The following is a 12,644-nucleotide window of genomic DNA, read 5'->3' on the forward strand; positions in this document are numbered from 1 at the left end:
GCATGAAATCTTTCTTCTGGGGATGGCACAAGGGTGGGAAGGTGGGTGCTTAGCCAGGGGTGCCCAGGGCTTCTCTGTCCGAGCAGGGTCCCTTCATTCAGGGGACTGAGTGTCAGGGCAGGGGCTCTGCTGCTGCCAGGGGCACTCTCAGCCTTCCTGGGGATCTCCCAGGGTGCTCCAGGGATAAGATCTGGGTGAAGGTGTGACACCTGTCAGGGCAGGGTCCTTCTGCAGGTGAATGGGTGCAGTGGGGTCAGAGCTGCTCACAGCTCCAGATCATCCAAGGTTACTTTAATAAAGACATCAAGGCAGCATTAACCTGAAGGGAGAGTCTCTGCTTTGAGTTTTCCACTCTTCGTGGTCTGGGGAAGGGGGGGGGGAGGCAGATGGAGGTGGCAATTTATTTTTCTTCTCATATGAAGGCACTGAGATTCCATTTCTCATGAATTTCTGAGCTTCTTCCAAACCCCAGCACAGCCAGAACTGCCTCTGGGCATTACCCTGTGCTGGGAGGGCTCTACAGGGCAGAGCTGAGCACCCAGGGCTGGGATGGGCTTTGGGAGCACTGCCAGGGCACAGCCCTGGGCACAGGGAAGCAGCTACTGGCAGGGACAGCTCCAGGGAGCAGAGCCCTGGGCAGGGAGTGAGAGGGAGTTGCTGCTGAAATGCCGTGGCAGGGCAGTTAGGGCAGCTCTGGCCATCTCCTACTCTGCTGATTTTTTCCAAGAAGAAGCCCCTGATCTCCTCCAATAGCCAGGAGAGCCTCTACCTCAAAGGCCATGGGGTCAGGGGCCTTGACACACAGATCCCTGATGAGGGGAAACTCCCTTTGCCCATCTGCTTGTCCCTGTGGGGTCTCCAGAGGAGTGGGGCACAATTTCCCCATTTCTCCTCCTCTTCATGCTGCCTTTGTTCCCAGCTCAGGTAGGAGATTCAGACAATGAGTCTGCAGGACTCTGCATTCAGGATGTAACACCTCTGGGACATTCAGCCCTTTCCCTGGATGATCCTGCTGTGCTGCAGGCTGCCTTCCTGAAGGGCACAGCTGTGCCACTGCAGCTCTGTGTTCCCCACAGCCCCTCAGCACCGAGGCCATGGCAGTGGGGCTGCAAGGTGTGTGCAGGCAGCTGCAATGAGCCCTGTGTGCCCCTGGCTGGGAGGGGAGAGCTGAGATCTGCCTTGGGTAGGATGAGACAGGATGAGGAGTTTGGAGATGTGCAGTTGCAAACTGAAGTCACCAGCTCTCAGCAGTGTGCAGCTTCTCCTCATGAGAACACTTGAGTGCCTTTGCCCTGCAGGTCAAAGAGGTGACAGCCTTGGGCAGCTGAGAGCAGGGCTGAAGGACACACTGTCTGCCCCACACTGCAGGAATGGACGATCCCTTTGATTCACAGGACCTGCCAGGTTTCTCTTAGACATGAGTATAAATGCAAAGGATTTGTGCCTTAAAAACTCCACTCCCTGTGGTGGAGCAACTGGAAGGAAACAAAAAACAACTATGAGTCCACAGCTGTGCTGTGCAGTCATTTGAACTGTGAGTGACAAGGCTGAGAAGCTGTTTACTGCCATGAATGAGTTTAAAAAAACATCACTCCCAGTTCCTATTTATTTATCTGCTGTTGTAGAGTACAACTGATTCCTGCAGAAAATCAGCAGAGCTCGTTAATCCTTAGAGCTTTCTGAGCCAGGCCTCACCAGAAGTTCTAAAATGACCACCCAAAGAATTCTTGAGAATGAGAAGAGGTGATTTAAAGGGTTTACATGAGGACAGGCATAGGTTTTTTTTCAGAGACATCTACAGTAACTTGTTACTGCTTTGTCTGCTTGGACAGGTGTCAGTACCCAGAGACAGCAAATGCCCAACAGCAGCTCCATCAGCCACTTCCTCCTGCTGGCATTGGCAGACACGAGGCAGCTGCAGCTCCTGCATGTGTGGATCTTCCTGGGCATCTCCCTGGCTGCCCTCCTGGGCAACGGCCTCATCATCAGCGCCGTAGCCTCTGACCACCACCTGCACACCCCCATGCACTTCTTCCTGCTCAACCTGTCCCTCACAGACCTGGGCTCCATCTGCACCACTGTCCCCAAAGCCATGCACAATTCCCTCTGGGACACCAGGACCATCTCCTACATGGGATGTGCTGCACAGCTTTTTTTTTTCGTCTTCTTCATCACAGCAGAGCTTTTTCTCCTCACCATCATGTGCTACGACCGCTACGTTGCCATCTGCAAACCCCTGCACTACGGGACCCTCCTGGGCAGCAGAGCTTGTGCCCACATGGCAGCAGCTGCCTGGGCCACTGTGTTTCTCTACTCTCTGCTGCACACAGCCAATACATTTTCCCTGCCCCTGTGCCAAGGCAATACCCTGGGCCAGTTCTTCTGTGAAATCCCCAAGATCCTCAAGCTCTCCTGCTCAAACTCCTACCTCAGGGAACTCGGGCTCATTGTGGTTAGTGGTTTTCTATTTCTGGGTTGTTTCATTTTCATTGTTTTCTCCTATGTGCAGATCTTCAGGGCTGTGCTGAGGATCCCCTCTGAGCAGGGACGGCACAAAGCCTTTTCCACGTGCCTCCCTCACCTGTTTGTGGTCTCCCTGTTTGTCACCACTGTCTTATTTGCCCACCTGAAGCCTCTTTCTGTCTCTTTCCCATCCCTGGATCTGGTGGTGTCAGTTCTCTACTCAGTGGTACCTCCAACACTGAACCCCCTCATCTACAGCTTGAGGAACCAGGAGCTCAAGGATGCTCTGAGGAAAATGATGACTGGATGCTTTGCAGCAGCCAGAGACTCCCTGCTTTGCTTTGCCAATGGCTCATAGTGTATGTCATGAGAGACCAAGGCTGTTCTCATTTATAATTTTACTTTTTTTCCTCCTCCTGATTTTATGTTATTCAAAAAATGTCATTATTCATTCTTTTCCGTTATTTATCCTCTCCGTCGTGTGTGACCAAGCCCAAGGACTGGCCTGGGCATCCCATCATAGGGTCTGTTCCCCACCCTGGATGCTCCTGACCTGGGCTGGGGCTGCACAGGGGGCTGTGGGATGAGCTGAGGGGCAGTGGGGCACAAAGAGGCCACAGAGCCACTGCCAGGGGGTGGGAGCAAGGCCAGGCACAGACAAGGAATTCCTGGGCATGGCCTGAGCTGTGCAGGTGGAACTGTGGGAAAGGCAAAGCTCCCCTGGAGTTGGTGGCTGCAGGAAAAGTCAAGAGCCAAAAGAGCCTCAGTGGCTGTACTGGAGACCAAGGCTGAAGGAGGGAAATGCTGGGCTGCTGTGGGATGGGGAGGGGGATTTAATTCCAGCAGACACTGCTGTGGTGCTGAGGGACTCCATGGCTTCTCTGCCTGAGTCTTTACTGGAAAGGTCTCTCAGGCCTCTGTGCTCAGGGAAAGCTTGAGGGAGGAGGAGAGCCCATCTTGGCAGGAACCTCCTGCAATGCCAGAGGGACAAATGGCAGTGTGTGCCCCTGCAGGGGCCTCCCCTGGCCATGGCACAGGCTGGGAGCTGCCTGGCTGGGAGCAGCCCTGTAAGGCAGCTGTGGGTGGGCAGGAGCTGGGCAGGAGGCAGCCGTGTGCCCTGGCAGCAAGGGAGGCCAGGAGCACCCTGGGCTGTGTGACCAGCACAGCAAGGACGTGGGTCATCCAGGTTGCTGAGGCTGGGGAAAGCTGAGGAAGCAGCTGTGGTATTTAGCAATTGTATCATGTTTAATTTTTGTGTCTTGACCATGAAGAAAAACTTTCTGTGGCTCTAAATCTCACCTGTTCCTGGACCCCAAAGAACACAAACCTGAGGAATTTTGATTCCCACTCCAGTGGCACCTCATTCCATACCCAGAGCACAGAGCTCCCTTGTCTCACAGAATCCATGGAAATGGAGGGATAAAGGACACAGGACAGGCTGTGGGGATCAGTTGCAGAGCATGGCCAAGAATCTAAGATGGTTGTTACCCCAGGGCAGGACCCATCACTTGACCTTGTTGAACCTCATCCAGCTGGCCTGGGCCCATCAGTCCAGACTGTCCAGACTCCTCTGCAGAGCCTTCCTGCCCCTCCAGCAGGTCAGCAATCCTACCGACTTGGTGTCATCTGCGAATTGACTGAGGGTGCCCTCAATGCCCTCGTCCAGATCACTGATGAAGATGTTTAACTGAACTGACCCCAATACTGAGCCCTGGGTACACCATTGGATGTAACTCCATTCCCCACCACTCCCTGGGCCTGTTCACCAAAATAGATTTTTCCCCACTGAACAGGTGTTGCAAAGGATATTTGAGAAAGTTCCTGTAACTCCAGAATATTTGGGATAAGTGCATATTTAGCTCTGCACTACAGACCATTTTGTTCACTTTCTCTCTTTTCCTCCCTCTGTGGATCGAGGGATCTTGTGACCTCAGTGTGTGACTGGCTGTGTGCAAAGAGCAAATATGGACAGAATCTGGGGCAGGGAGTGTTTGGGGGGACCTTGGGATCTGTGCTTCACACAGAACATGTTTGCCATTGGTCTAAGACTACCTACTGCAGAAAGTGGACTTCAGTGGAGGCAATGTGGACTTTATACAGAGCAGAGCAATGAGTTGTGTTTTCTACTGAGCTGTGCCTTCTTTGGTTTTGTTTGCTGACAATAAATGAACATCCCTCTGTGTCTCATGCAGCTCTTCCTTCAGTAAAGCAGGTGGGAGTTGGTGCCAAGGAGCTGAAACCTGCAGGTCCAGCCTTTGCTGGAGGAAACTCAGATTTGCAGAAGGCTGCTTTCAGTCCCAGGGGTCTGATGAGGGAATGGTGGGGTGGGGAGTAGGGATAAAGTCTGTTTGACTGTCAGACAAAAAGGATCTTGATTTTCATATCAATTCAGACTGCATTAGGAGGTTCTAAGGATCAATATCAATTAGGAATTGCTGATATTAATGTATAAATAGGAAAAAATAAACAGACCACAAAAGACCTTTTTGCTCTTTTTTATTTTAAAATAAGATATTCACTTTGAATATGCTTCTGAGATCTGTTTAATTAACCACAGAAGACTTGAAAATTTAAAAGTAAATTATTGTCAGGGGCTTTTCTGGTTAGGATACCATCACTGAAAAGAGACCGTGGAGAGAACGAGCAGACAAGGAGACCCTTCCTGGTGCTTGAGAACAATATCAATTAGAGATTGCTGCTATTAATTTATAAACAGGGAGAAAAGTAAAAAGGGTCTCCTTGAACTCCTGCTGCCACTGCCAGGGGCTGGAGGCACCTCAGCCCTGCAGAGCCCCCACCCTGCACACTCACAAACTTCAGATCAACACTGGGATTTTCCTTGCCCTGGCCCTTCCCAGTCCAGCCCCTCCCTGATCCCCCAATCTCCCTGCCCCTGCCCCAGCCCAGCAGAGCAGCCCAGTCATGTTTGCCCTGCAGCAAGAAATGAAGGAAATGGAGGTCAGGGACAGTGACCCTGTGTGTGGAATGCTCAGGAGATCTTCAGCTCAGGCAGCTCCTGCAGCCCCAAGGCCAGCCCTGCTCTCCAGGACAGCAGGAAAGACTCGGCCCCAAAGGCTCCTCAGGCAGCTCCTGCTGCCCCAGGGACAGGGCAGCCTCTTTCCATGTCTCCTCTGCACACACAGGCTGTCCTGCTCTTCTCCCGGCACTTCCCGTCTCCCCACAGAGCCTTTCCCCAGGGGAACACGTCTGTGCTGGCCTGACCAGCCATTCCTGCAGCCCCTCCCCATGCTCCCCACAGCCCCTGAGCTGGGGGTGCTGCTCTGCAGGGCACGGGGGCTGTGGTGCCCAGGGCCATGGGGGGACTCTGCTGGGCTGTGCTGGTCAAGCTGGGAGGCAGAGCCAGCTGATGGTGGTCCCTGCCACTGACCACCTGCCCCACCAGCTCTTGTGTGGACACGGAGGGTGCTCAGAGGGGCCCTGCCTTGTGCCAGTGCTGGGAGATGGGTCTGGGGGCTGCACTGGATCTAATCTATGAACCTTCACTGACCAGAACATGAAGCCCTCACCAGACTCCTTTTCCAGTGCCTGCCATGGTCTCTGGGGTTGCAGAGCTCCCCTTTTTCAGTTCACACTCAGATGTAGAATATCATCTCTGGGTGACCCCACACCTGAAAGGCCTGTTCTCACTGCGCTGCATTTCTTGCTGACTCCTTGGCACAAACTGTCTCTGCAGGTCCCCTGAGTTCTCCTGGCCCCTCCCAAGTCTCCTCAATAGAAGCCAGGTCTGTCACAAGTTGTAGAGTCCCTCGAGGATTAATCACAGATCATTCACCATGTCCTTGTCACTGGCAACAAACAACAAACCCTAAAGCAGCACTAAGATCCTTGAAGGCCGTGCTAGGACACTGATCTCATCACACTGAGTCCCATGGACAACAAGCAACACAAGGAGCCTCTTTAGAGTCTGTTTCCTTGGACATGTTATTGAAAGTTACTTTGGAAGAAGTCCAAAGCCTTCCTGCTCTGCCCTCAGGAGAACCCCTTTCCTCATGTAACTGCTGTTTTGGAGCCCAGCTGTGTCCCTCAAGTGTCCATGGCCTGTCCCTGCCTGTGATCCCAGAACAGACACACAGCAGGATGTGACAAAGCTCTGCTGCTCCCTGGCAATGCTGCTGTGCTGGGACTCTCTCTGCAAACAGGAACTGCCATTGGCCTTGCTGTGGTCTCAGAGGAAGGAACTCGGAAAAACAAACTACACAAGTAACTTTTATTTTGCTTAAATATGCAAAGAGAACATTCCCTCATTTACCCAGTCTCCAGATCAAATATTAAGGATAGAGAATTTATGGAAAAATGGGGATCAAAAGTAGAAGTAAGTTGCACACCACTTCAGCAGCAGAAAAACAAAGCAAAAAACCAACATAATCACCACCAAAAACCTGAGAAGGCGTGTTGAGTGTATAGTGATTTTCTCTATGAGTGTTTTGAACATGAAATCAGGCAGTTTTTTGCTTCTGAATTGTGTCCAATCATTAGTGTCCAAAGGGCATCCTTAAGTTCCTTGTTTCTCAGGCTGTAGATGAGGGGGTTCATGGCTGGAGGTACCACTGAATAAAGAACTGCCACCACAAGATCAAGGGATAGGGAGGAGATGGAAGGAGGCTTCAGGTAGGCAAAAAATGATGTGCTGATAAACAGGGAGACCACAGCCAGGTGAGGGAGGCACGTGGAAAAGGCTTTGTGCCTTCCCTGCTCAGAGGGGATCCTCAGCACAGCCCTGAAGATCTGCACATAGGAGAAAACAATATAAACAAAACAAGCAAATCCTAAACAGGCATTAACCACAAGAAGACCAAGTTTCCTAAGATCAGAATATGAGCAGGAGAGCTTGAGAATCTGGGGGATTTCACAGAAGAACTGGCCCAGGGCATTGCCATGGCACAGGGGCAGGGAAAATGTATTGGCTGTGTGCAGCAGAGCATAGAGAAAGGCACTGGCCCAGGCAGCTGCTGCCATGTGGGCACAAGCTCTGCTGCCCAGGAGGGTCCCGTAGTGCAGGGGTTTGCAGATGGCAACGTAGCGGTCGTAGCACATGATGGTGAGGAGAGAGAATTCTGCTGACATAAAACAGACATAAAGAAAGAGCTGTGCAGCACATCCCATGTAGGAGATGTCCCTGGTGTCCCAGAGGGAGTTGTGCACGGCTTTGGGGACAGTGGTGCAGATGGAGCCCAGGTCTGTGAGGGACAGGTTGAGCAGGAAGAAGTGCATGGGGGTGTGCAGGTGGTGGTCAGAGGCTACGGCGCTGATGATGAGGCCGTTGCCCAGGAGGGCAGCCAGGGAGATGCCCAGGAAGAGCCACAAGTGCAGGAGCTGCAGCTGCCGCGTGTCTGCCAATGGCAGCAGGAGGAAGTGGCTGATGGAGCTGCTGTTGGGCATTGGCTACCTCAGGGTGTGGTTATCTGTTGAGAAGGAAAAGGCAGACCTGAGTTAAGTCAGACTTTATTAGCAAAACATATTGCATGTCTCATGGCAACTCTACATTCAGGATCTTTTTTTTTTTTTTGTAAGAACAGGTCTCTGCAACCCCCTGCCCTGATCTCTGGGTTTCGGGGAATTGGAAGCAGGGACCCTGCAATGGGCTCCTGTGGAGTCCTTCCTCTGCAGAGAGAGTTCACTTGAAATTCAGGGTGATCTCAAATTAAATGGACTTGTGGCACATCAAAGAGTTGTTCAAATTTTGGACAAATGAAAAATTGATCTGAAAGATTTCTTTGTGTTTCTTGATCCAGTTGCACCCACCACAGTTCTCAGTGGTTGTGGATGTTTGAAATCCCTGACATTCCTACTGCACTGCAGGTCAAGTCATGTGGGTCCTGCGGGTCAAAGGAAGGCTCCGTTAGTGAGGAGAGAAGAGCTGCTCTGCCCACCAGTGCTGTTCTCAGCTGCCCCGTGCTGGCACCTTGGATCTGGATCAGCTTCACACTCAACTGTTCTCCTAAAAAAGAAACTGCACACGGGGGAGAGCAGAGGAATCCAGGACTTCAGGGCCAAAGAGCAGAATTAACAAACTCCTCAGCTTTTTCATCTCTCCCCTCCCACACTGAGGCACAGAAAAATCATTGCAGTTGCCAAGTTGCATTTCCATGGATTTAGCATGGAGATATTTCTCCATGGGATCCTAGAGCACATAGATACTGAGGGAGAGCTGTGCCCTTCTGGAGGGCACCCTGCAGCTCTGCAGGACACCACAGAAGCAGCTGAATGTCCAAAATTTGCATGGAGAGGATTTGGGCACTTTGCTCCCACAGACACATCCCAGAGCAGGATCCAAATGGTTTGTGCCTGAACATGAACTGAACCTGCCACCCCCAATCCCCCACAATGGCTGAGAAAAGCCAATGGTGAGAACAAGGACACCAAAGGAAAGAGAGGAATGGCAGTGAAATGCCACAGTAGTCCTGCCAAGGGAGCAGGAAGCACACAGAGACAGAAGAATTCAGCACCTTGTCCTTTCCTGGGCTCTGCTGCTGCAGGGCAATGCACACCTGAGCCCCCATGGGCCTGAGGGCAGGGACTCTGCTTAGGCTGTGAAAGGAGCCCAGGGAGGAGCTGATCAGGGAAGGCCTGTGTGCCACAGGGACAGCAGGGAGGTGCCCACATGGCCCTCCCCAGCATTTGTGGCAGCAGTTCCCTCTCCCTCCCTGCCTGTCTCTGCTGTGAGGAGCTGTTCCTGCCAGCAGCTGCCTCCCTGTGCCCAGCTCAGCTCCCTCCAGTGCTCACACAGCCCATGCCCACCCCACTGCCCAGGGGCAGCTCTGCATGTGCAGGGGCTGAAGAGCAGATCCCAGACAAGCTGATGTGGCTGAGGAGGGGAAGGTGTTCTGAGTGGATGTGCTTCCTGAGAAGTGCCCTTGGAAATGGCAGGAGGTAGAGCTGAAGCTGAGAGAAGCCTTGAGCCATTGCAGCTGAAGGACCTGCCCTGCCCTGCCCATCCCTGCCCTGCTCATCCCTGCCCTGCTCATCCCTGCCCTGCCATGAGGGAGTCACTCCTCCCATCCACACCTTCTCCATGCAGAGCCCTGGGGAGCTCCTTGGCTGGGCTGAGCTGACCCTGGCAGGCAGCAGAGTCCCTGCCCCAGCACACAGAGCCCTGGGCTGCAGGGCCCTGCTCTGCACCACAGCCCTGGGCACCCCTGCCTACACTCCCAATCTCACACCCCTCAACCACTCTTACAAGAAGGCAACCTTCTTGCCCTGTGCCTCTGATGGTGCAGCAGGCAATCCTGTTTTGGTCATGTTCTCCTTCTGCACACCAGAAAATCCAGGACAGCCTTCCTGACAGGTCCTGTCAGTGGTGGCATTTGGCAGGTGGAAGAGACACTTCCAGAAACTCACCTCTACTGCTCTGCAGCCAGAGACTTACCGTGGCAAAGGGCTGTGAAGGTTTCTCCCCTGATGAGCTCTCACCTCTCCTCCTATGCCAGGATCTTTTAAACATCTTTCTCACTTCTCTTGTCTGCCCTTTGCTGCCTGCAGGTCCTGCCCTGCTCTGCCATATGGCCACCTCCTCTCCACTAAAGGAACTGTGAGAGTCCTTCTGAAAGATCCCAGATGCTGTGGGATGTGCCAGCTTTAGGAGATTCCTGCAGGAAGGGAAATTTAACTTTCCTACAGTGAGAAAATTATTCCCAGAAAAACTGTGAAGGTTTTTCCTGTAGTGAGAGCTCAGTCACCTCCCAGCCCAGGCTGCCTCTCACCTCTGTCCCTTCTCTGCTGTGCCCTGGGTGTCTGCAGGCAGTGCCCTGAGCCCTGCTGGGCTGTGCACAGGAGCTGCTCCTGGGCAGAGCTGTCTCTCTGCAGCACTGCCCGCTTGCCAGGAGCTCCCTGTGTGCCAGGAGCCCGGCCCAGCTCAGCAGCACAGCAACAGCCCAGGGCATTTAATGACCCTCTGGGGGGTTTGGTGCTGAGTCTTTGAATCACAGTCCCTCAGGAAAGCTGCAGAAACCTCTTGAGAAGCCAAAGTGAGATTCAAACTGTAAAGTTTCTTGTAGTGCTAATGGGTCCCTGTCGCAGGTTTGGCCCAGCTGTTGCCAACCCTGGACTGGCCCCCCTTCCCCCTCCCAGAACCTTCCCAGCAAAGGAAAGGGAAAAAAAAAGAGAAAAGACACGCACTCTAAAGAAACTGAACTGAATAAAAAGAATAAATTATATTTACTAACATTTACAAACCACACTGTATACACAATACATGGGATCCCACCCCCAGGGGAGAGGGGAAGGGAGAAAAGGGGATTGATTAGCCAGAAAATAGGGAAGACACCAACCCAACCCAAAGAAACCGAATGAATCAAAACAAACCCAATTAAAAACCTCAAGGAAGGGGAACAAGAATGAAACAATCTCACCCAGGACAGGAGAACCACCAGGGACCAGAGGGACCAGGCTCCAACCACCTCCCTCCAGCTCCTCTGCTGTTATGGGTTCACCCAGGTGGGCCTAGATTTGGGCTCTGAAGTTTGGATTAGGCCGAAGCTGTCAGCTGACTTGAGCTGGGCTGAGCTAACAGCTGAGCTAACAGCTGACTTCTTCTAGCCAGTAACTTTGTATTCCATACCACATTATGACATCATCTCCAGGGAAGGAGGAACCAGTGTGGGAGTGGTTAAGGCAGTCGCTTCTCAGCCTCCTCTTGGGAGGACGCACGATGCTGTCCCAGGGGGGATGGAGAGGACCAGGCCCACCACTGGCTCACAGGGTATCTCAGGAAAGTAAACTGTGTTGTTCTGGGTCTCTCCTTTCTGCTTGAGTTTGTCTCCCTGGGGAATAAGTATTTTCTTAAGTAATGTGTAGTTAGGACAGTAGAATTTGTGTGTTCTTTAAGAAGCTGAAGTGGGGAACATGTTGTTGCAGACTGTGTGAGTGTATATTTGTACTCTCTTCTAATTGTCTCTTTCTTTCTGTGAAAAATATACATAGTTTTAGTATAAATGCCATTTGAAGTCTTTTTTTCCTTTCCCCTCTCTTTTCCTCCCTTTCCCTGGTGTTAGGAGGGAGGCTTTTCTCTCTGTGCTTGGGGGGGTTTGGCAGTTGCTTATCTCAAACCAAGACATCTGCCAAGGAAGAGAAGCAACAAAACCACTCCCCCACTGCTACGTGGAAGACCTGTGTGGAATACTTGTAACTTCCTTAGATACAATGGTTACCGAGGAAGGCATGGGTCAGACCATTACATTCCCACTGAGGGACATGACTGAGAAAACATCCCCAGGATTTTGTTGGAACACAAACCTGGAAACATTGATGACAGGTTAGAGAATCACAGAATCATCAAGGTTGAAAGAGACTTTCAAGATCTTCTAGTCCAACTGTCAGACCAGCACCACCATAAACACTCCTAAATCCATTTCAAAAGCCATATCCTGACACCATCTGAGCACTTCCAGAGACTGAGGGGCATCCCATCTGTGCCCAGGGACTTGTGAGGGTCTCATTGGCAGAGCAAGTCACTCACAATTCGATTTCCTTTTGGATTGTGGGGGTTTCACTCAGCTCCCCATCCCCAAATTTCAGACCTGGGACCTGGGTATCCTGAGGACAAGTAGGTTGGAAGATAAAGAGTGAGGCAAGGAAGGCCTTAAGTTTCTCAAGTTTTCCTCCTCCCCCAGCACTGTCCTGCCCTCTGCATCCAGCAAAGGGTGGAAACTCTCCTGAGCCCTCCTTTTGCTGACCATTGATTAAGAAACTCATTTTTTGCTGTCTTTTACTGCAGTGGCCAAATTCAGTTCCAGTTTGTCTTTGCCCCTTCAAATTTTCCTCCTACACAACCTCACCATATGCTGTCCCTGAAAAACTTTCTGTGCCTCGCCCAAGATGTCGTGGACTCTCTTTTTCTAACCTGATACCCAGCCTAAGTTCTCTGTTTAACCAAGAAGTGCTTTTTGCCCCCTGGCTTGTGTTAGGGCACATGGGCAGAGCTCCTGGAACTTTGAGATTCCTTCTTAAAACACCTCCAGCCTTCCTGGACCTCTGTGCCCTTCAGGATTGACTCCCAAGGGATTCCATCAATCATTCTCCCAAACAGGACAAAGTCTGCCTGCCGTCAATCCAAGGTGTCAGTTCTGCTGCCCACTCTTTCCTTCACCCACCATGGAGAACTCTGCCATTCAGTGTCCCTGTGCCTAAGATGGGCCTGACCATGACATCACCCACCAGTCACA

The 12,644-nt window shown here is 52.0% G+C and overlaps 2 protein-coding genes across 2 annotated transcripts; one reads left to right on the forward strand and one right to left on the reverse strand.

Annotated features, from left to right (window-relative positions):
* Window positions 1-1,855: 1,855 nt before the first annotated feature.
* Window positions 1,856-2,821, forward strand: LOC139684101 (olfactory receptor 14J1-like). The gene has a single exon (XM_071579702.1). It carries the CDS (start codon window positions 1,856-1,858, stop codon window positions 2,819-2,821), a length of 966 nt encoding a protein of 321 aa, XP_071435803.1.
* Window positions 2,822-6,897: 4,076 nt separating this feature from the next.
* On the reverse strand, window positions 6,898-9,971 carry LOC139684102 (olfactory receptor 14A16-like). Its single transcript, XM_071579703.1, has 2 exons — window positions 9,851-9,971; window positions 6,898-7,886 (listed from the first exon to the last, which is right to left on the reverse strand). The coding sequence occupies exon 2, from the start codon at window positions 7,861-7,863 to the stop codon at window positions 6,898-6,900; it is 966 nt and encodes a 321-aa protein (XP_071435804.1). The 5' UTR covers window positions 7,864-7,886; window positions 9,851-9,971.
* Between the last annotated feature and the right edge of the window lie 2,673 nt (window positions 9,972-12,644).

This window comes from Pithys albifrons, chromosome 31 (genome assembly GCF_047495875.1).
Source record: "Pithys albifrons albifrons isolate INPA30051 chromosome 31, PitAlb_v1, whole genome shotgun sequence".
Lineage (NCBI taxonomy): Eukaryota > Metazoa > Chordata > Aves > Passeriformes > Thamnophilidae > Pithys > Pithys albifrons.

Coding starts and splice junctions, on each gene's coding strand:
- LOC139684101 (XM_071579702.1), top strand. CDS start 1,856: ATGCCCAACAGCAGCTCCATCAGCCACTTCCTCCTGCTGGCATTGGCA.
- LOC139684102 (XM_071579703.1), bottom strand. CDS start 7,863: ATGCCCAACAGCAGCTCCATCAGCCACTTCCTCCTGCTGCCATTGGCA.